The following is a 24,250-nucleotide window of genomic DNA, read 5'->3' as shown; positions in this document are numbered from 1 at the left end:
AGCAAAAGTGGGAAAACTTAATGGGTTGAGATAAAGACAGTTTAATTGGGAAGACAAACGCCATCACTCCAATGTCCCCCCCTTCCTTCTTCTTCCCCCAGCTTTATATGCAGAGCATGACATCATATGGTATGAGATACCCCTTTGGTCAGTTGGGGTTAGCTGTCCCAGCTGTGTCCCCTCCCAACTTCTGGTGCACCCCCAGCCTACTCACTGGTTGCGTGGGGTGAGAAGCAGATAAGGCCTTGACTGTAAAACCTGCTCAGCAATAACTAAAACATCCCTGTGTTATCAACACTGTTTCCTACACAAGTCCAAAACATAGACCCATACTAGCTACTTTAGAGAAAATTGACTCTATCCCTGTCAAAACGAGCACACAGCTCTAAAAATAAATATCTGCCTAATAAATCAGAGTAAAAAGAGCAACATTGTTTAGGTCAATTGTTTGCTTTTATATAAAATTTTAGTGGTTGTAAGGGTAAATATAGAAAAACACAAGTCTGTTCCCAGCAAGGTCGGTATAAACTGCTAGCTCTACTTTGATCAGCATTATCTATGCATTCACCAGGGGAAATGTATTAGCTGTAAAAGGAAGATCAGAATTTAGCCTATTGCGCTTGCTGAATTTTTCAGGCTCCGGCCCCTATGTGTGCTAGTACAAGAAATATTGCTATCGATTTATAGGAAGTGTCTTATAATTTATTGAATGGTTGAAAATTCTCTTGTCTGAAGAAGCTGCCAATTTTCCAACCTATGGATATTAAAGATGGGACTCATGGAAAGTGCTTAGTGCAACAGCTTTGGGATAGATTCACACAGGATTGGTCATATGTCTGTGGGTGTCTGCGAGGTTTATTACTCGTGTGTCAGCAAAGGAAGCCATTTAAACTCTGCTCTATATGTGCATTTTAAGTATCAATCATAAAAACCATTCAATCCCGATTCTTTACCACATTATACATGCACATTGACATTTAGACATGGAGAAGTCTGTATTGCATTTTCTGAAGCAGAATGATTGACTTTTATATCCACTCTGCACTCTTTTTGGGTTATCCTGAAGGCAAGATTAACTGGAAAGCAAGGCCCCTGGGTATTTTTGACACCATTTTGGTCTAAGATGGCTATCAGTGAAGTGAAGAATGGTAGGTGGTCTTGAGCCTTATTAAAAAATCAGCGGCATGAGCCTGCTTTAGGGTACATACCTTTGCCATCACAGCATTGTTTCCCCTCCACACTTCATCCATCACAATGCTTACCTGTCAGGACAGCATTTTGGCAGCTGCCTGCATGGATTAAATAGGGACGTCAGGAGTGAAGTCTGTGTCTCTGTCGTCCTCCTCCTATGCTGGGGAAGTGATAATTTGGTCCTACCCAGGAAAAGTCACACTGTGCCATTGTTTCTGGGACTAAGAAAGCCTCTAAAGAGTATTATATTACTACTGATTTGTTTAACAGTGACCTGTGTTACCTAGATTTCAGAGTTTCACAAATTTGCCTTACATATTGCCTTGCATACCTAGCAAATGAATCATTAAGTCTATAGTCTACAGATTTTAGTCTTTTTTTTTTTCCAGCACCACCCAGGAGATGTCCCCACAGTAACAGGGTATTAATTCTGAGGAGAAGGCATACAAAACAGTATGAGAGATGCATGAGCAATACTTTTCCTGTATTGGGACTTTATATGCAGAAAAGAAGGAGATGGCAGAGAGCTGACCTGAAACCCAGGAGGGTGTCCTGCAGCAGGACATGTCAGCAGGATGATTCAGGCTCTGTAACCGTGCCCAGCCCCACCGCAGAAGCAGACAGTTCAGGTACCAGTTGGCACGTTGTTTTCTGTGATGTCTCCCTGGCGACCTGGACGAGCATCCTCATCTCTCATTACCAACTAAGCTAAGAGTCATAGGCTGCCATGGACGCAGGAAAGACCTCAAGCAACGTGAGGTAGCACAGGGAGACTGATCTCTTTAACTGCACAAAGAAATTAAATTAAAGAAAAAAGAAATTATATTCCTTTCCATGTTCTGATTTTGAAAGTACAGTGCACTAAGCTGAAATTTACCTAGTCTGAATGCAGAATTTGCATATGTGTGTTTGTCTAATGCATCTTCCAAAGTGTTTTATCTCTGCTTTTTTTTTTTTTCACCAGAAAGAAACACCACTTGCCAATGCTGCATTTTGGGCTGCGAGAAAAGGAAACCTGGCTCTCCTCCAGCTGCTGCTGAACAGTGGGCGAGTAGATGTGGACTGCAAAGACAGCGTATGCACACAATGCACCTACACCCACGGCACTGATTTTACATTGCTTTCCATAGCCCACTGCACTGAGGGTGTGGCAGGGATCTAACATGAGGCATTTGAGAGTCTTACAGGACTTAGGGGGGATTTAAAACCTTCTCTTGTCAGGAAGCAAGTTTGAAACTCAAGATAGAATAGCGTGATGATTTACATCAGTGGCAAGGGGTTAGGAATTTGCCAGCACTCAAAAATGTGTCTTACACAGTTATCTGTGGCGCTGACATTAAAAACACAGATTCTACCACCTCGGGCTCCTCTTTGCAAGAAAATGTCATTAAAGTAGTAGATCACCATGAGCAGTCGACTCAACCGAGCTCAGACAACAATGATTCTGTCAGCTAAGAGAGCTCCTCATAATTATTTTTTTTAAAAAAATCACCCTGGACCACAGTTTTCATGTAGACAGTGTAGAAGTTTGCAGGTGATGTGCAGCCATTCCTGTCCCATGTGGCATACAATGAACTACACACAGCTGTGCCGTCAGAAGAACCGCTGGCTTCCTAACTTATCCCTCCCCACCACCCCAGTATCTCCTGGACTTGGCACCAGCAGGAAGGCACAGTTCAATAACCAAACAAAGAGGAGTCCAGACACATGACAGAAAGATTTAATGGGGATTTTCTTACTGTAATTGGCATGGGTTGAAATTAGTTTTGAGATTAGAAATGGGCTGGAAACATAGATAATGTGTATTTCTTGCTATTCTGCCTACAATGTATGGAGAGACACTTGATTGTACTGAGCTACGTCAAAAAGCAGGGGAAAACCAAGGCTGGGAAGTTCCCAGGTTTCTTTGGTGCTGACTTTGGTGTTGTACAGGGTTAGTGCCACTTCCAGCCTGAAACATGAACCTGCCACAGCTTCTCTCACTTTGAATACTTTCAAAGTGCAAGAGATTTTCTAAGTCCACTGACTGTAACCTATCTTTTCATTTTCATTTCCTTTTTTCCCTGTAGGCAAGTCCTTGTCCTGCAGTACTTCTGGAACTGATGTTAGGAGTGTCATTTTGACAGGGAGGGAAGGATGTTCAGATAGGGGCATGAAATAAACAGGACGGGGATTGATGTAAAGAAATAAGGTCCACTGCTGCTTTTTTTTCTCAAAATAAGGCTAACCTTGATCAAGAATGCATCATAAAATATCCTGACTTATTAATTATATCATGCACACACATTTTCTATACTAAAATATTTTCATTCAATTATGGGTGCATGTTTCTTTTTTGTAATGTCACACATTCCTTCTTTAAATTGAACTGGTGTATGTGAATGTTTTTTCTTTGTGCGTGTGATTTCCACATATTGTCCATACACCATGTATATATAATACCTGAATCTTATTTAGTTCACTGGAGCAGTGACCTTATGGGGTACTGAGTTCTGGTATGGAAAGTTCTCTCATATGATGTGAAAAGTCACAGAGTGAGTTTGCTCTCACTGTTTGGATAGGGAAATTAGTATTCATATCACCCAGACCTTACTCCTGACTATGACTCACAGTTAAGTGACTCAGCTAAGTCACACAGCTCCTGTGTCTAAGGTTATTCTTCTGGAAATGATGCAAAGATGTTTGGAATTCTCTGATAAAAATTCTGTGTATAAACCAAAAATATGATTGCTATTCTTGTTCCACTTATTTTGGAACAATAAGCGAAGTCATTGTGTACATATTTGTTGAATGGTCAGGCCTTAGTGCTGCAGGCAAGTCTGTAATGGTTTTCCTTTAACACCTGCTAATTGCTCATTTTCAAAGTATTCTTGATAGTAAGTTTTAAATTATTGCAAGTTTTTCAATGATCATAAGCTTCCTTCAGCTTTACAGAAGCGATGCTGTCTCTTCCAGACAGCCTGATTCATTGCTGGAGGTGTCTGTTGAGGGTACTGACTTGTTTTTCCTTACTCCCAGCTTGGCACAACAGCACTGATGGTAGCATCTTACTATGGCCACTTAGATTGTGTGCGGGAATTGGTGTTGCAAGGAGCAGATATCAATCTGCAGAGAGAGGTAGGAGAAGTTCTGCATTCCCACAGGGATTGATTAAGTGACGGTTGGTTTATTACAAATAATAAAATAGTTGTCTGTTACTTTTTGCCAATTGCTTGTTTGTCACTTGCTGTGCAGTGCATGTATAAACAGGGTCTGTTCTGCTGAGGACATCAAGGAATCAGATGGCTGGAGTTTATAATAGAAAATGAGATACCAGAGGTACATTTATAAATAATTCATCAAACAGTTCCAGCACATCTGGTTGGTGAAGGGCAGTTACATCTGAAATGTAACCCCCCAGAGTTACACCACTTATGCATCTGCAGTTTTACTTACTGGCATGGTAATTTACAGCTCTCTGGATGGGATAAATGACAAGGAGAAGTCCTTTACCTTTTGATTTGCAAAGTCTGGTTATTATAACAGAGTGGATGCCATTGCTAGCCCAGGGATTATTTCAACTCAGTATCCTTTGGAGTTTCTGCCTTTTAGTCTGAGCCAAGTAATCTCTAACATTTGTACGGCTTAATCACCTGTACTTGCCCCTGCATCTCTGCTTTGCTTTCAAGGCATCTCTCACACTGTGATTTAATTTCCACTTTTAATTTAATTTCCACTTAAATTTGAGAAGAAACTTCTTCTCAGTGAGGGTGACAGAGCACTGGAACAGGTTGCCCAGAGAGGTTGTGGAGTCTCCTTCTCTGGAGACATTCAAAACCCGCCTGGACGCCTTCCTGTGCAACCTCATCTAGGCGTTCCTGCTCCGGCAGGGGGATTGGACTAGATGATCTTTTGAGGTCCCTTCCAATCCCTAACGTTCTGTGATTCTGTGATTCTGTGATTCTGTGACGTGCTTGCCTGTGGAAGGGACAATGTTTGTGGCTGGTTTTGGAAAAGTGCCTTCCCCTCATACCCTGCACAAGTGATTGTAAGGAGTCCCTGCAGCCCCTCTGGTCTGAGTGCTGCCTACACAGAGAGCAGAGTTGCGCTGGGACAAGGACAGTTGTACTGGTCCAGAGAGAAGAGCAGCTTAAGGAGGGCATGCAGTAACATGGGATGGCAGCAGGCAGTGCAGGACAGGAGTGTACTTGTCACTTTAACCATACAAGCCAATGTTTCTGATTTTCCTTGGTTACTTGGAATGAGAGCATTAATCTCATGCTGACATCTGCAAGTTACTGAGTCATTGAATGCCATGTTTGATGATGTAGGAGTCTCTGTACTTACTGGCCTAAACTTGCTCTAACCATGATTGTCAATGTCTTTCAGTGGAGTCCTGTTCCAAATAAGCATGTATTTAAACATGTCACTTCCCTGAGGTAAGCATTGCTTGAGAAGCAGCAATAAAAGGAAAAGTTGAGAACAGTTTTATCTTGAGTATCACTCAGGACATACTGATTCACCAAGCCAACAAAAAGAGAAACACTGAAATTCTCCAGAATCACCTTGCTGTAGAGAGGAAGCAAAACAGATGAAGTTTAAGCCCTGAAGCCCAATGGCACTGTTCTGAAACTAAATCCACATACTCAAACCAGTGCCCTTGTACTCTGAAGTTGTTGTGAAGCTTGGGGAAGTGAGAGCTCCATAAATGTGTCTGGGAGAGGGGGCTCTGAAATGGTCTCAAGGGGCCATGTGCTACTGTAAAGGCTTTGGGCACTGGAGTGAATTTCATGCGTAGCTCCCCTTTCCTGCACCTTCTACACAGGATGAGAGAGCCCAAAGTGAGGAAAGCCTGCTTGTCTTCTATTTCTTTCTCTCTTTCTCTCTTTCTTCCTCAACTTCCTCCCTTTCCTGCCCTTCTTCCTTTTTCCTTCTGTCCAGCCATTAAAATCTTGCAAATTCATTTTTGGGTCCTGATGGTCCATTAACATCATGGGTCTTGATGGACCCATTAACATGGGTCATGTATTGATGTCAGTTATTTTATACAACTAGTATAAAACATGAGGTTTCGGTTCTCCAGTGAGGTTAAGGGAAAGCAGGAGTTGCAGGGCTGGATATAACTGTTTGAAGGCTGCTATGCTGGAAGAGGAGCCACCACTGCAAGAGACAGAGATTGCTTATACCAACAGCAGTCACATTTTGTCAGTGGAGAGTCAGGCAAGGTGGAGCTCTGTTGTACTGTTACAATAAATAACCACCACCCTGGTCTTCCGCACCTTGATCCAAATCCATCCCATGCTCCTATTTGTCTCAGGTTGTAGCAGCAGGTGGGATAGGGGTAAGTTGCAAATTGACTGTTCCTCTATTGTGCAAGACTTCTTTTCTCACTCTGGGCTTGCTTTGCCTATCTGGTGACTGGGTAGAAAGGAGTGAATCCTAAGAGGTCTATATTAGAAACTCTGCATAAGCCCCTTGTGAAACTTGGATTTTACTTTACTGCTGGTCAGATTTCTCAGTGGAATGGGAAGAAAACTGACCTAAGATACCTGGTGTCCTCTGGAGTCCTCAAAATCATCATGTCTTTTCAGCTGATAATCAACTGATTGTGCTCAATACTTTTCAATTTGAAATGTATATGTTTCAGTCAGGTGTGTTCTGTGTTTGGGAGGTTTTTAATCCATTTTTTCTTACAGTCAGGTGCAACTTCTCTGTTCTTTGCTGCACAGCAAGGTCACAATGATGTAGTGAAGTTTCTCTTTGGATTTGGAGCCTCCACTGAATTTAAGAATAAAGTAAGATGACGGTTCTATTTTTGCATGCTGATATGTTCTGACAGTATGTAATTAGCAATAAGTGCTGATGTTGTAATATTTAAGGTTATTACATATTCATTATAAAATACATATTATTAGATCATATTATTCTGCATTGTCCCAGTCTGGCATCCTTAAAAGTAAGCATCATAAATTGAAACATGTCCTCTTTTCTTACTCTGAGACATGTTATAAGCATGTGCGTTCTTAAAAGTGTTTGCATGATGGCACGTTTTCTGAGTAATACTGCAGGTGGAATGGTATGGCAGAGGCTATTTTTCAGCAGGTAGTGATTGCAGAAGATCAGTTTCCTTCCCCTGTAGTGTATTTCAGAGATGATAAACCACCGTATAGTTCTAAGCTTCTCTCAGGCAGTAATGACAGAGGCGAAGGAGGAGACAAATAGACAAAGGGAAGATACAAATAGACAAATAGACCGAGAAATCTACAGCAGCTAGCATGACCATAAAGGGGTGCTGCTGTTCCAAGTATTACATGGGAGACTGGCAGCTGCTGTGTGTGCCACCAGTAGGGAGGGAGGACAAACTCAATGGGGGCAGTAAGGAAAATTATTTCAGAGGAGGAATTGCAGAAGTAGCTGAGAGAACCAGCTCCTATCTGAGCTGGAAGGGTTTGCAGTGAAGGATTAATAGAAGTTGCATTGTGTCAGGAAAACAGGATATGAGCAAGAAATAAACCCAAGGCAATGTGCCTTCTCTCAGCTGCACCACCAGCCGCCTGCCTGCTGTAGAAGGGCGATTGCCCCAGAAGAGCCTCTGCGGTTGCTCACGTGTCCCTGCTCCTGCTTGCTGCCCTGCTCAGAGTTTCCAAGAGGCTTGCCAGTACCAGAGATGCTGCTTCAGCTTTTTACTTGTCTCAGCTGAAGCCAAAAAGGAAAGAGGGTATCACATGACCGAAAGGGACGTTAAACTCTGCCATTTACTTCTTTTTTTTTCATAACTCATCTGCCTTCCCTGTGGCCTGTAAAAGACTGGGGTCTCCAGCTAGAGCTTGCTGGAGGAAAGTGTAAGAGAAAGCAAGATGGAAGTTCAAGGGGTGAGACGAGCTCACAATTCCTTGATTTAACTGAGTGAGTGCTATTATACTGCACGGTCAGTGGAAAAGATTCCTGTCCCCATCTTCGCTTTCTTACAGTCAGACCTATTCTTTCTGACCCAGTAAATATTTGATTCAGGGTGGACAGCTGGAACTGGAGACCACCCAATGCTTTTTTCTTATCCCTGGACTCTGATCAGGGTGATCTAGGAAACTTGGTCACTCTAGTCTGGAAGATCTAAGTGGTATATTTTGGAAATCTGTTATTCTTTCAAAAAATGTATTTGTCTAAAACTGTTCACTGGATTCAACACAACACTTGGTTAGGACCCCCATTTTGAGACACTTAGACATATCCTGTGAGAAGTGTCTCCCTTCTTAACCCTCAAGCTGTGACACCTCCCAAGGTGGGATCACACAGTTGTACTTCAGGTGCTGGGCATCAGCTCCACTCTGCTAACTGCAGTTAGCTTTGTAGGCCTGCTTTTTATCTGGGACCTGCCATTTGGTTCCCCTCCAGAAATTATGTTAATAACCAATCTTCTTAAAATAACAGGAGTTTGGTGAGAACACAAGAATTTTAGAGAACAAAAAACAGACCACAAAGCAATAAACAAACTATTCCCACATGCAGCTGAGCATGTCTATTTACCCTCCACATGGGGAACTTCAATATTTTTAAGCTTCCTTTAGCTCATCCTTCTCTGCCTCTCCACAGCAGACCTCCAATTTGGATAGCACAGTTTCTCTCTTAACTCATTAACCTTTCTCTCTTCATTTCCTTCAGGAAAAGAGTCTTTTAAAATGTCTCTGTTTTTTGTTTGTATCCCTTCGATCTGGTAACTCACTACTCGAACAAAATGGTTGTCAGCTGGTTAGAGACAGGAAATAGGTTTCACAAAGCTATTAGCTTTTGCCATTGTCTTTTAAGTGTGTATAAGGTGTTTTTTAATTCAAGAGCCATTGTGGTTGCCTTTGTGTTTTGTTCCAGCAGTTCCTATTAAATTAAGGTAGTTTAATTTGACAGGAAAGTCTAATGACTCATTTTAGCTATAGAGAAACTTAATACCACTGACCTGATTACACACTATTTTTACTAAAGTAATCCAGAATTAATATGCAATTCTTAGATCATCACATAAGAGTTTCACATCTGACCTTGCAGACATTCAAGCCTTGTTTGCTTTTCAGTGTCACAGGGAGGAAGAGTGAATATGAGTTATTGAGAGTAACTATAAACAGTCCCTGTGGTTTAGTTCAGTCATGTCAGAGCTTGAGTTTTTATGAGGTTATTGCAGGCATGAAATAACACCACATGTTAATAAATGTGATTGGCATTTCCCATCATAAAAGACCCATTTGGCCATTTGGGCTGTAACTTCTCTTGTGGATATCTATCTGTGTGCAAAATTTCAGACAAAACTTTGGAGCTGTTTCAGAGAACAAGTCTGAGGGAAAACACAGTCTCTTGCCCACATTAATAACAGCTTTAGAAACCATTTATCTGAAATACTTTAGATAGCTTATCTTGTGAAGGGCTTGAGAGAGGGAGAAGGCAGGGAAGAAGAGAGACCTCTGGTGTACATGACTTGGTGTATACATCACCGCTGCATGGTGGCATGGTGCCATCCCTGGCAGAAGATAAGAGCTTCCTCTCTGTATCAGTATTAGAAATAAGGGTAATTTTTGAGTGGGGCACAATGCACTTAACAGGATGGCAAGACCCTTATTTGCTATCTTAGTTGTTTAAGCTGGCTTGGAGTCACTAGCCAACAGTGTTTCCCTTCTCAGATGGCACCCAAGGGAGCAGCTCTACAAGCAGGATTTGAAGCATCTGCCTAGGTCTCCCTTTAGTGGTGAAATGCAGCAATTATAACCAGCTGAGATTGCTCCTACCTGCTCCCTGCAGGGATGAAAGGCAGGGCACAACAGGGCATCAGGTTCTGGGCAAAGAACGGTAGGTAATCAGTAGGTTTGGGAGCAGGGGAAAGGTGTGATGTCCTTCAGCAGATGGAAGAGCTTGGCAGAGTTAGGGGATTTGGCTGTAAAGCGCAGAGATATGGAGGAGGTTGGAGTTGTGAAAAGGACAAAGCTTCTAGTGGGAAGGCAGAAGATGAGGAACAAAAAGCAGAATTTTCTTTGTTTCTGTTCCTCACTAAAAAAAAAACTTCAGGAGAAAAGTGTTTATAGTGACAGAGCCAAGTTTAAAGATTTATGGGGCAAGACTTGGTACTGAAATTATGAAAGATTCAGTAGCTAGTCATTACAGAACTTCTGTGAGCCAAATTCTGAAGAGCCTTAAAATTTGGTTAAGTTTTATGGTGATATTCAGTCCAGCACCTGCCCTCTCACCTGACTGTCCCCATTCTTTGCTTTTTCACAGGATGGAGGTACTGCTCTTCTGGCTGCTTGTCAGTACGGGCATGCAAAAGTAGTGGAAACTCTGTTAAAGCATGGTGCCAACATTCACGATCAACTTTATGTGAGTTATTTGATGCAGATAATATTGACAACACTGGTGGTGGAACAAATGTGCTGTTGGTTGGACAACAGCGGGTACTCTGGCTCCAGCACAGAGATGCCTCTGCCAAACATTGCACTTTTTTAGGACTCTGCTCTTCTAAGATGTGAATTTTGTTAACTCTGCTTTTCCTGATCCCTTTCTGTAGCACAAAATCAGAAAAGATGATGTGGCTGCCTTTTGTTTCATTATCTGTATGAAGGTTATGTACCAAATCTGGATCTGATTTGTGCTATCCATTAGCTGTGAAGAAAAGACCATGTTGTGTTCTACCATGATTGGCATTGCAGACAGAAGTGTGAATAGTTATAATGCCCCTGAGGTACCAGAGAATTAGTTCAGCAGTTTTCTGCCAGAAGGAGTAGTAAAAGTTAAAATCTTTACCATCTTTAAAATAATATTTTAAAAAAAAGTCAGTTAAAATTATGTTATTTGGTATTAGTGCATCTCTAGCTTGTCAGTGCTTTGGGCAAAGAATGATTAAAATGGCTGAACTGACATTATTTAGTTGACTTTTCAGAAATATGGATTGCACCAATGAAGCACTGGATGTAATTTACTCCAACAGAGACACAAATAAGTTGAGCTTTTCAGCATTCCACAGAAATGAGTGGCAGATTTTCCCTCCGCTTTTTACTCTTTCCTACCCTGGGGACACTCAAGACTGACAAAAAGGAAGTTGTTCCCCGGGCATGTGTTTTTTTCAGCCATAGGATTTGGATCTGCAGGATGCTGTCGCACTCTGCTCCCATGAGCGTGCGTGGGAGCTGAGGGCTGGTGGCCACAGAAGCCATCAGTGTGCTAGTGGCTGTGCACTGGTTGCACAGGGGATCCCCACCCCTGTGCAGCCCTCACCCTGCAGTTATAAAGAAGAGTTTCCCACCCTCGCTGCTGTGCAAATAGCGATTGCTTTTCTAACCTGCGGGCAGTGATTCATACCACTGCATGGTAATCCCAGGGGTTGCCACTCAGTTTAAAAATAGCCATGCTGCCACACCTGCTGATGCTTACATAAAAGTGAAGGCAGGAAAATAACTTCCTTGTTGCCTCTCCTGGAAATGAGCAATATTTGCGATTGGATTTAGAGATGCATTTTTATTGGGAAAAACCAGTCAGAAAGAGCTGCCTAATAAAATAAGAACACAACCTTTTGAAAATGAGCATTAGCCTGGCTCCTTCTGTGGGACATAGCCAAGCTGCATTTGCAAAGTGGTATCTGGTTGGCAGTTTCACTGGCGAGTGACCAAATGAGAAGTATTTTGAGCATGCATTTGGGTAGTCCTCCCAAAACCATCAAGACAGATGTTTTAATCTTAAATTTATACACATGAGGGGTAGAGGAGAAAAGAATATCCTAGCTAAACAATATTTCTTGCAGAAATATATTACAGCCTCAAAACAGCTTTCTCATCACAGCTTCAATTCAAATCAAACTAATAATTTTTAAAATTATTGAGTGATAGGAAACCCAAGGTTTTCCATCTTGATTGATGCTACAATAAGGAACTCTTTAACATTACACAACCTTGTTTACTTTCTAAATGGAAGTGTTCTCACTATACCTGTCTCTGGAGGAAGCCTGCAAAGGACCTGATACCCTCTCCCTATTTCATATACTTGCCTAGCAGCCAGAGAAAACAGCCCCTCAGAGGGCCCAGGGGTGTGCATTTGTACTGCCAGCAGACACCTCTCTTGTTTACCAGGACATTTGTCTTGAAATCAAGGTCAAACACTCTAGATCTAGTCCCTGGGGCACTATATTCAGCTCATGCTTCACTAAGTCTGTGCTGAGTTTTGCTGGAAGAGGAGTAGCTAAGCAGAATCTTTCAGCAGACAACAGCATTCGGTCCCAACATGGTGATATGCCATATGACAAGGTCAACAACAGGCTTCCACTAAAATGCTCTGTATTTTGTGATAAGCATATGCATGAGTTGGCATGAGATGTGTACTTGCACATCTGAGATGCAGTGAAAGGACTCATTCCTGTCTCTATTTAAACTTGAAGAGTCTCACCTCCTGGGAAAACTTGCCTTAGCACACTCTGTGCTGAGTGCTGTATATATTGGATGGGTAAACACCTGTCCCACCCTCAGTACAGATTTCCACTTCTAGCTGGATGGATGGATTATAATGCTACTTGAAAATTTTTCATCAATAAAACTCAATGAAATAAGAATTTTAATTTTTTTTTCTAAGTAGGAAATTTCTGTGAAGCAAACTTCTCAGGAGTCAAATTCTGAGAACATCTGCACATGAGAGACGTATTAGGAAAAATAAAATCCCATATTTGTTCACAATTTGTTCTTTTACCAACGTTTTGCACGAAAATACTGGTTTCTGATGGGGCTATGAGATACTCTGTCTTGCATGTGCTACTTTTACATTATTATATTACAGGTGAGGTCTCTTCTACAAGATGTGCCAGAACAGTGGCATGGTAGTCACTGGGGGGGGCACAGTAGTATGGCACAGTACTTACTCCTTCAACCTCAAGGGCAGGCTTCAATTCTGGAGTCTCCAGTCTTGCAAAGTACTTGAACGTGTTTTCACCGTCTGTCTATGTAGCAGAACTTCTGCCTGAGCATATAAAAGCTAAATGAACTTATATTGCTATAGAGGAATTAATTTCTAGTTATGTACATCAATGTTTCAGTTAAATAAACTCTCAGTATTCCAGACCCAGGATTTAATGCTCAGTTTGGTTTATGATGGGAGTCAGTACTTGTGCATACTGAATGAAAATGTTACCATAGTTTGTTATGGACTAGACTTTGGATTTTGGTAATTATTTCTTGAGCATGGCTGCATAGCTGCTGTTATGCAGCATAATTGCTTAAGAACGAGAACTTTATTCAGTTTGGTTTGATTCTGTGTGGAAAAATGGCATCATTTCAACAAAGTCTTAACTGGATGTATTTGTTCTTAGGATGGTGCTTCTGCAATTTTCCTGGCCGCACAAGGAGGCTATCTGGATGTCATCCGACTGCTGCTTTCTTCAGGAGCAAAGGTTAACCAGCCGCGGCAGGTAAGCTCAGCACTTCAGGGCAGAGCTGGGGTCTTATTTTTTAGTGATGAAAAATTAGCACTAGCAATTTCACCAGGCATCAGGTTCCCATGGAGGTGTTTCACTGGAAGGCAGACTGTGGCTGTGCCTGCATTCGTGTTTTAATTCAGATTGGTAATGTGGTTTTGAAGCAAGTAACCCAGTCATTTCTGCTTGCATGCAAACTAGATCATTTCTGGAAGATGTGAAGCTGGTTCTAGGTCTGCACCAGTTGCACTTACACCCTAAAGCAGATCAAACCACTGACTGATCCTTTGAACAGGTTTGGATCATGTGCATGTTTGTGCCAGGGACCAAACTAAATCAAAATATAACACTCCAACATATAATGTTGATATAAGGGCCTTGCACTACCTCTTGCACCTACTAATCTGTTTCTGTTGTACCAAGTTACTTGTGAAGGTCTACACAGCCTACCACATCCCTGTGTTCTTTTGTAAATCCTTGGAAAAGCTTTTGAATGTCTGGGAACTCCAGTGGGAAACAGTACTAAATTCAGTATATTTAAATCACCAAGCCTTCAGTACTGTGACTTCAGTGTCAAAGCTGCTGTTTGCCAAAAGCTTTTACTTTTATTTTTACTTTTCTGTTTGTTTGTTTTACTTTGCATCACCCCTGTGGACTCTGAAACTCAAGCATGAATGTTACCTTCATCTCTGAAAGCTCTTGATACTTGAGGAAAGCTTTGCTGTCCCCATCTCCAGCTAGTCACTCTACAGGGCCTGATACTGCAAATACATACAACCAGTGGCAATCATAAGCATGAAAGTTGGTCATCTGTAGGCAGTGAGGCTGCTGTCTGATCATTAAATGATATGTATGAGATAGATCTGTGGCTGGTTCAGAGGTCGCTGCTAGCGGCCTAAGGGCTAGATCCACCTTGCATCACTGTATGCTGGTGTTAGATAAGGGTGCAAGGGACTTCCTAGGTATTAAACTAACTACAGGATATGTAAGCATACTATAGTGTTCAGAGAAATATATAAAAGCTCTCTCGGTTTCCAAATAAAGGGTTCCTTAGTTGTTTCGCTGTTTCTTGGCACCAAAATCAGTGCATAAACAATACATTTAGATGCTGCTTTGAGTAGCCAGATGTGGAAGTTGCACAGCTAGCTTTACTCTCAGCACATAAAAATGTTTGGGTAGAGACATGGCAGGAATCTTTCCCTGCTTTGGGAGAGCCTCCCCTGTGGTCTGCTGAAACCCTGCAGGCAAGGTAGCTGTCCTGGGTCTTCACTGCACATTTTTAAATTCATGGGATAAGGTCTTGTCCTTGTAATCAGTCATGTATGTCTGCCAGGTGGTTGTGATCACTGACTGCAGGCAAGTAAAAAAATTCAGCAGACAAGAGCAAATGAATGTGGAAACTCTAATAACAATGGACAACGTGGCATATGATGAGCATTGCCAGGTATTTTTCAGTATTTCCTTTCATCTACACCAAAAGCCTGGCAAATCATAGCCTGGCAACAGAGATTGATCTATACAACTTCTGCTGTATCTGTAAGTCTGCATAGCTTCCTTGCTGCTTCTATAGTGTAAGGAAACTGGATTAGTATTTTATGTGCCCAAACTAAAGTAATTTTCCTGCTGCCTCTTCCCCCACCTCTGCAGCACCAGAGCCATGCTGGCAGCTGCTCCCTGGACTGACTCTTTAGCTGGTCCTCGGCTGCCTCCGCGCTGTCTCCCAAGGTCAAGATTAAGAAATATTAAAAGTTGTTAATTAATGCAGTCTAAAAGATCAATGTAGAAGAATAGACCTTTAATGCCTTTTGAGTCGGTGTCGTAGTTGAAACAGTTGCTGTCACCCAATAACTCCTTGTCACCTGGGGAGGAGAATTGGGAAAAGAAAAGGAGATTCGTGGGTTGAAATATAAATAGATTTAATGAAATAATAATAATAATAACTAATATTAATTTACAGTATTAATACAAAGTACACAGAGTTACACTCAGCCAGTAAAGTATGGGAATTGGCCTCAGGGGTAGGACATTAGACAAGTCCTTCTTGAGATTACAGCCATGGAAGAAGAAGGATCATCCACAGCAAACTCCCCAATTTATAGTGAATGTAATGTTTATGGTATAGATTAATACTAATTGGTCAGCCTGTGGTCAGCTTGGGTTCAGCTACCCTGAGTTTTCCTTTCCCTCAGCCTTTGCACCTGTTTATCTCAAAACTGCGAAAAACCTTGACCATCACATACCAGTGCTGGCCAAAAACTATAGCAATGTGTCTCATGAAGCAGAGTGTTGTAGTTCCTGCAGAATGGCAGTTTTCCTGACTATAAAATTCTGTCCCAGTAAACCAGGACAGTTGGTCAAAATAAAGTTGGAGAGCCTTAGATTTAGCTGAACCATGTTGCCATAAAAACTGCATTCCAGTAACCATAGTTATAATGCACCAGCTAATTCTTTCTGACAATATTTGTTTAGCTCTCTAATCCAATTTCTACAACACAATGTTTCATGGGGCACTTTTAAATCTTAGTTGATGCAAAGACTTGACTCTGTGTGGTTGTTCCTTCTGGCTCTGCTTCATCTCTGGCAGTAGGGGCTTACTTTGCTTCAGAGTACCTCCGATCCCTGCTAAGATTATGCCTGGGTAAGTCCGTGGCATTTGTATTTAGGCCCACTGTAACCTGAAACATTTCCTTAACAAATGGAACATTTTTACTGTTTAATTAGTAAAGTAATGGTTGGGTGGACTTCAGTCTCTTTCCTGCTAACAAACAAATTTGTACTTTGTTCGAAAGTGGCATGTGGACCATGAGGAATGTAGCTCTGGATGGGGCAGCTTCAATGCCAGATGACTCTTACTGTCACTTACAAACCACACTGCTTTCACTGCTGTAGGAAACTTTTCTAAGCAATGTAACACCAAATACAAGGCTGCAGAGTGCCATGCATGAGTTAATGCTGCTTTTTCCTCGTGGTATCCAGATTTTCCTTTCTATGTTGTGAATCTGGGGGCTTAATTCATCTGAATGTGTGCATCTGCCCTGCTGCTCCAGTGAGTAGCAGTTCCCCTCTGGTCTTGTGCCCCATCTCCCAGTCTCACAGGGGTGCCCCTGACACCTTAAAGCATCTCGGATGGTCCTGACTGCCCATGTGCAGGCTTTTCAGCTCAGCTCTCACAAGACTGAATAGTGAAGCTTTGTGGCAAGTTTCTTCCTTGGCAAGGTCATTTCTCTTAGGAATTAGCTGCCCTCTGTTCTTTCTGTCATTGGGAAGCCGGGAAGGAATTCTTTCATCATCTTTTTGTCTAGACAGAGCTGAGGGCAGTGTCTGAAGCCTGGTGCAAGAGATATTTCTTTGCTTCTCCAACTCAAAAACAAAGCGAGAAGATTATTTGCCAATGAGTTTTACACTCAGTTTTGGCAGCCTGTGTCCCAGCAGATCCAAAACACTGTGAAAATTAATGTGTTTTTCTTAACATGTGATATGCAATCACATATATATGCAAGCCAATACCCCTGTATAGCGTGTAGACTTCAGATAAGCAAGCAATTTCTTATTGGCAAGTAAGTCCATGTGGACTGATAGGCAGAATAACGGAGGAGATGACACTGAGTAGCCTGAGAGTAGGGGGTCTCTGTCCCTGGAAGTCTTTACTGGGAATTTGAGGGGTATTTCACCTCCCATCCTGGCCTGGCCCTTTCTAAAACTCTAAGCCACAAGCAAACGTTGAGACTGAAATCTGCAAAGCAAAGTCATTAGTTAATGGGTGAGAGAAAGAGCATCAGAAATTTCAGTCGGAGTGTGTTTGGAACTGCTGGCTGCTGCATATAACAAGATGTAGTACATATATATTAGCTTGTAATCAAATACATAAATAGGCACGGCTTAAAAACATATGAAATATTTAATGTTGTTCTAGGAATGTTATGGTCTGCAGTCTGCTGAGTGAGCAGAGGAACAAGGAAAGGAAAGTAGTTTTTGAACTGAACATTTCCCTGTTCTCACTTTCTTCCCAACTCATCTCCAAGCCCTAGTATCTGCTTACACAGGAATTCTCATGTAGTCTCTTAGTACAATGTAATATCTCTTCTGCACCATACACCAACATAAAAACAGTCAGAATTCTCACCTATTCCCTATAACTATTATGCGTGTTTGCCTAAATGTGTCTGTTATATGCTGTTTACTTGAGAGAGAGAGGCTGACAATAGGGTGACAATAGGTGTGAGCCCACCAGCTTTGCCATCTTTCTTCTTTTTGGGCTAAGTCCTCCAGGACAGTCAGTCTTTCTCACAATGTCTTTTTGCCTCTAGCCTATAACTGATACTGAGGACAATATCTCACAGCAATACTCTTAAGGACAGTTAATGGTAACAGTGATGATATCCAACACTTTTATCTCCTTCTGCTTCTTTTCATTCATACCTGAAAATAGTTGTTTTTACAAACTTCCCTGTGAGTAAGAGCAAGCTGCTGTGTTCCCCGTGCTGTGCTTGTGCTTGCATTTCTTGAGTAAATAGAAGTGTGGATTTGCACAACACTGGATCTTCGTGCAGATTAAATTGGGAAGGGTGCTCTCAGATATTTTCAGAGTTTCATAGGCTTTTTCAGCATCCCTGTTTCTATTTTCTAGAGCCCTCTGGTGGGGGGAGATTCGAAGAGAGACAGTTTTTGCTATCACAAGCATCACATACACTGTATGCAAGAGAGCCTTTGTTATTTTTGAATCACAAAGAACACTAATTGTATTAACAGGATATATACTAGAATGAGGTCAGTCACTAATTTCAATGAGTTAATTTATAGAGAAATGGTAGAAGAAAGGGAAAAGATCCTGTTCCTCACCATCTGAGAAGACTGAAGATCTCAGGATGTGCATTTGCTCTTTCTCAGAATCAAAAAAAGGGAAGCCCAGAATATTATAGCAAAGGAAGAAATAACTTCTCTGTTTCTTCCAAAGGATTAAGTCACTAGCCCAAAGAAAGCAGGGAACTGGTTCAACAATATTTTTTTGGATTGCATGAGCAAGTCATATGAATCTTCAGTTGGCACTGAGGGAAGAGACTGCTTCTTTGATCAAGGTGAAAATATCTTATTTAAAGTAAAAAGTTGTTTTCTTCTGAATCTTCTCATTAAGGCTCTTTTAGAAGCTCCAGTTTGTTTTGTCTTCCTTTTTCCTGCCAAGTCTTCAGGCTGCTGACGGTGGCAAAGGGAACTGGCAAGTGCTGAAGGCAGAAGCAGGCACCCTGCTCCATGAGGCTTCACTTTTGTGTTAAAGCCCATACAGGCAAAGTCTTTTATTAAAGGCCCACAAGAATCAATTCGGCACCACATGACTGCTGGAGTCCTCCTGCATTCTGGGGGAAGCAAAAGGAGGAAAAAGCACAAAACTAAATTTTAATTGCAGCGAGAAATACTTCTAGTGCTTCAACTCGCCTTTGTGTTTGGGATGGAAATCCAGCACAAAGTTTAGCTTATTCTGAATATGCTTTTTTTCTTCTGAGGTTTTCTGCTTATAATGATTTCCTGCATGTAATGATTGCATAGGTCATTTTTTCCAAAGCAGATTGTTTCGTTGTTTCATGCTGGTTTTCTTGATAATTGCCTTGTTTTCTAGCAGAGTGCTTGAAGATAAAATTTGTGAAATACTTGCCATCACTGCAAGGCAAGATGTTTTTACCACATCCCCTGAGAGTGGATAATGTGACTTAACATTGAGAGTTGATGATCATCCTGCATTGCTCCTTATCTTCTATAAACTCCATATGTACAGAGATGCGGCTGCAAAATCTGCCCATGCATGGTGAGATTTTGTGTCACATCTAGCACTTAGGGTCCGAACTACAGAGGATAGCTTTGGCCTTTGCATTTCAAACTTCTGCATGTATTTTAGGTATGGCTGGTAAGCCAGAGAGAGCTTTAAGCGTTCACACAGCAATGCACATTTCAGGTCAACTATGCAAGAGAAAGCAGCTAAGGGTGGCTCTGTTCAACTGGAGTGGTTCTGACTTGTTACACAGAGCTCCCATGTGCTTTTCGATGCGATTCTGTGTATGTCTGTGATGCAGGATTTAATTGAGAAATTGAAGTATGTCCATTCCAGTAGGCAGACTTGGGCAATAAATTACCAGGGAGCACAGGATCTCAAAGTGAAGCCTTTAGCAGTCTTATTTTGTTTGCAGGATGGGACGGCACCCCTGTGGATTGCATCTCAGATGGGTCACAGTGAAGTGGTGCGAGTAATGCTGCTCCGGGGAGCTGAGCGAGACGCTGCGCGGGACGTGAGTAACGCTGCTTCTTGCACTTTGACCACAGCTTAATGCCTCCTAGGATTTTTGTAGCTGCAAGTTTGGCTGAATGGATGCACGGTGTGCCCAGAGTCCGTCCTCTTTGCCAGGTTGTAAAGTTCCACCATGGGCTCCCTTTTTCCCGTTCTGTCTGGGACAGCTTCCTGGAGGGACCTTCTGGAATAAGGAAATGGTATATTGTGTATCATATAAATGAGGCACAAAGATGTTACATGGTGTCACTGGTTAATTTTACCTTAATGTTTCCACCTAGCATCATAGAACGGTTTTGGTTGGAAAACACCTTTAAGTTCATCGAGTCCAGCCATCAATCCAGCCCTACTAAGTCCGCCACTAGACCATGTCCCTAAGCATGACATCTACTCATCTTTTAAGCAACTCCAGGAATGGTGACTCAACCACCTCCCTGGGCAGCCTGTTCCAGTGTTTGACAACTCTTTCAGTAAAGAAATTCCTCCTAACCTCCAACCTAAACCTGCCCTGGCACAACTTGAGTCCTTTTCCCTTTGTCCTATCACTAGCTACAAGGAAGAAGAGACCTATTCCTGCCTCACTACAACCTCCTTTCAGGTAGCTGTAGAGGGATCTGCCAGAGGAACAATCCTCCAGATGCCCTAAAACCAGCAGTGTATGCTGTGGAGGTGCCTTCCTCAAAGACGATAAGTAGAGGAGACCCTTCTTTCAGAGGTTTAGGGGAGAGTGGGTGTTTCCCTCCAGCCAAAGGGAATGCAGGTAAAGCATTGGTAACAACTGAACTGACCTCCCTCTCTCTTTTAAAGGATGGTACAACTGCCTTACTGAAGGCTGCCATTAAAGGGTACAACAACGTGATAGAGGAGTTGCTGAAATTCTCTCCCACGCTTGGCCTGCTGAAGGTCAGTACTGAAACACAAAAATGTTTAGGCAGAAACTCAAGAAGGCAGAGGGTCTGATGAAAGACCTGATGTTTATGACTATGCCGGTGTAAGACGATAAGGAGCTTGAGCCAAAAAAGTCAGGAGAAAAATGAAATTATCTTATTTAGTCTTTATTACTACACACAAATGAATATTTTTGAACAAAGTTTGATTTTTGAATGAAGCAGCGCATTGTGTTGTAGAACAAATTCTCATGCTTTTTGTCATTTTATTTCTACTGTAAATGGATCATTCTTAACAGTGCCTTTTTTAGCATTTTATCCTGCACTCTATTGCATTTAGTCAGCAAAGTGGTATCCTAAGAGATCTGTTGTGAACAGATTCTCTGCTTGATTTTGTTTTCCTCTGAATTCAAAAACTGACTTGAAAAATAAGACATATTTGGAAGCTGCTTTTTAATAGCTGAACTAAATTTATGTGCCCATAAATCACATACTTTAATAGCCTCTGTGCATGCAACTAATTGGCAATTTTGATGTATTTGAAAATCTAGGTTGTTAATTACAAGTATGAAATAGCTTCCACACTTACTTGCACTGTCATTTTGCAGCCACAAACACAAGGCCAGCTATAAAAAAATCACCATTCAGCTGTCTGACATTGAGATCATTAATCATCAGAGAAAGAAGATGAAATGCACAGATGGTTTCCATTACTGCTTGTGCTTCTGTTTCACTTGCTAATGGCTGATTTTGCCAGGCAGAAGCAAGTGCTGTGTTTATTTCACCTCTGATCTATTGACAAGGGTAATTTTTAAAAGGAAATATTGCTGTGGTAAAGTGAACTTGACTCTCATTTTTATTAAGGCATTTAAAAACACTTCTTTCATAGCCCACTAGCCTGCCAGCACCTTGTCTACATCAGACCCTCTACCTTCGATGACCTAATCTCTTCTATGTCATTTCTTTCTTGTTCGTAGTTTTATTCTTTGCAAACATTTGTGTTTCACAGCCTTCAATTGCTTCCCATGCATGATACAAGCATCTCCATTGGTATTTTCTAGAATGGGACCTCTGCTCTCCATGCGGCCGTCCTGAGCGGCAACGTGAGGACAGTGGCACTGCTCCTCGAAGCAGGAGCAGACCCATGCCTGAGGAACAAGGTACGTCCTGGTGAGGAGCAGGTGGGGAGCACCAAGTGGTGGAGCTGTGTGTGCCATGGAGGCGGTGGCACCCCACGTTTCTGTGTTGGCCCATGATTGCCCCTTGATCCTCTCCTGAAGCACCGCTGCTCTGTCGATTTGTTTCTGTATGCAATCGTCTATAAGGGTGCTAGGCATTGTCACTGGTGATGCTGGTACTTGTCAAGTTACATCAATCTGAGAATAACCAAACCATGCACTTGCTCACTGGAGCACCACAGCTTAAATTTTTAACTACAAGTAGTCATGGGCTACCTAGGGAGTATTTTAGGGAAACACTAATCCGTCACTGGTTTTCATAAGTTGTAAGTTATATTTGTGTCTCACGTGAGAGGTGTGTTAAGGACAATATCTCTGCAGCAATAGGAATGTATATATGGGTGCCTTCTGTAAGAAAACTTGGTTAGAATTCAGCACATTGCTAATATGAAAAATATCCCAAATTACATGCATTTTTCCCATATCTTACTCTAAGTCTGATCGTTTATTGAAATAGTCTCATATTCACTTTATAGCGGCAACATTTCTGCAGGACGAATGAGTAGTGAGGTGGACTACGAACTGGTTGAAGGAAAGAAGACAGAGAGTCGTGGTCAATGGGGCAGAGTCTAGTTGGAGGCCTGTAACTAGTGGAGTGCCTCAAGGGTCAGTACTGGGGCCAGTATTATTCAATCTATTCATCAATGACTTGGATGAGGGAATTGAGTGTACTATCAGCAAGTTTGCTGATGACACCAAGCTGGGAGGAGTGGCTGACACGCCAGAGGGCTGTGCTGCCATCCAGCAAAATCTGGACAGGCTGGAGAGTTGGGCAGGGAATAATTTAATGAAATATAACACGGGAAAGTGCACCTCATCTAGGTGTTCCTGCTCCAGCAGGGAGATTGGACTAGATGATCTTTTGAGGTCCCTTCCAATCCCTAACGTTCTGTGATTCTGTGATTCTGTGTGATTCTGTAAAGTGTTTTTAACATTACATGTTTGATGATTTCCATTAAAATGTCTTTCTCTGAGTAGTGTTTATGAACTATTTGCCACTAGTTATCTAGCTGGGTTTGTTAAGCTATGAATGGGTGGTCTGGTATTTACTACTGGTTTATGACTGGGTGAATGAAAGTTTGTAATACAAGTAATCCAGCATATACCTTCTAAATGTTTGGTTATTTAATATAAAATCTGTGCCTGTTATTTCTGTGTCATTCCACTCGATGGCAGCAGAGTCAATGCCTTTCATGCAATAGTTTGTTTTAATAGGCATTTTGTTTTGATACTAACATCCAAACAGTGTCCAAAATTTTTCTGCTACTGATGGTAGTTTGCAGCAGGAAGGTGTGCAGTATAAGAAAGTCTGTGGCTGTAACCTCTTCTAGTGATTTTTTGGTTGTTGTTTTAATAACATGCAATTTGGCACAACAGAGTACATTTGCAGGACAGAATCAGTAATTTTCAGAAGTAGCTTCACTATAAATACTTTATGTTACCAAAATTGTATTCAATAAATACAGAAGACCAAACTCTGATGTTGTATCATCAATCTTACAGAATAGCACTGACTATTTCATAGCAGTGAAATTTTTCCTTGGATTTTTACAAACTTTGGTACTTAAAGTCTTGCCTTATCCCCCTCCAAAAAATCAGTAGCTATGTTCTCTTTTAATTTTGTGACAGAAGCATAGGGAGCCCAAGGGAAACCATTTAGCTGGACAGTCAGCACAAAATAAGCTGATCACTCAAAGCCCATGCTAGGATTATTTTGAAGACTTAAGTGAGATTTACACACCATATGGAAAGGTGGCTTCTTAAGATAACTCCAACAGTGGTGGAGACAACACTGGGATAAGTATGGCATTATAATGCCCAGTACCATCTTCTTTCGAGCTGAATGCTTTTAAACCGTGGTTTGGAAATACTAATTTTTGCTAACTTGAAGGTTTTTTGTTCCAGGCAAACGAACTGCCAGCAGAACTGACAAAAAACGAACGCATCCTCCGACTCCTCCACACGAAGGAAAAGCAAAGGAAAAGCTAACGCAACCCTGCAGCAAATGCGCCCTGACCACAGCAGCATGACAGTAACCCTAGGTTGCCCGAGCAGGGCTTGTTGGAACCGTTTGCAGAACTGATTTGCCTCTCCAGTACATGCTCCCTGAAAGCACGAGGCCCTTGCCACGGGGTCACCACAGGCTAGGGCCTCTGCCTGGCATTGCTGAATACAGAAGGACTGTGATGAGAACAGGGTTTGGCCCAGGAGCTGTGTTTGCACCACAGCTCTGCCTGCACTCCAGGATCCTGCC

General features: G+C 41.9%; 1 protein-coding gene across 1 annotated transcript; it reads left to right on the top strand.

Annotated features, from left to right (window-relative positions):
- Positions 1–2,155: 2,155 nt before the first annotated feature.
- Positions 2,156–23,985, top strand: ANKRD29 (ankyrin repeat domain 29; the record flags this gene model as incomplete). Its single annotated transcript, XM_010186407.1, has 9 exons — positions 2,156–2,266; positions 4,210–4,308; positions 6,867–6,965; positions 10,426–10,524; positions 13,493–13,591; positions 19,774–19,872; positions 20,679–20,774; positions 21,820–21,918; positions 23,902–23,985. Coding segments are annotated over 9 exons (885 nt in total), but the record flags the coding sequence as incomplete, so codon positions are not given.
- Positions 23,986–24,250: the final 265 nt, after the last annotated feature.

Source organism: Mesitornis unicolor, unplaced genomic scaffold (assembly GCF_000695765.1).
Source record: "Mesitornis unicolor isolate BGI_N332 unplaced genomic scaffold, ASM69576v1 scaffold16556, whole genome shotgun sequence".
NCBI lineage: Eukaryota > Metazoa > Chordata > Aves > Mesitornithiformes > Mesitornithidae > Mesitornis > Mesitornis unicolor.
The sequence above is the reverse complement of the archived record's forward strand: the minus strand, read 5'-3'. Positions and strand labels throughout refer to the sequence as shown.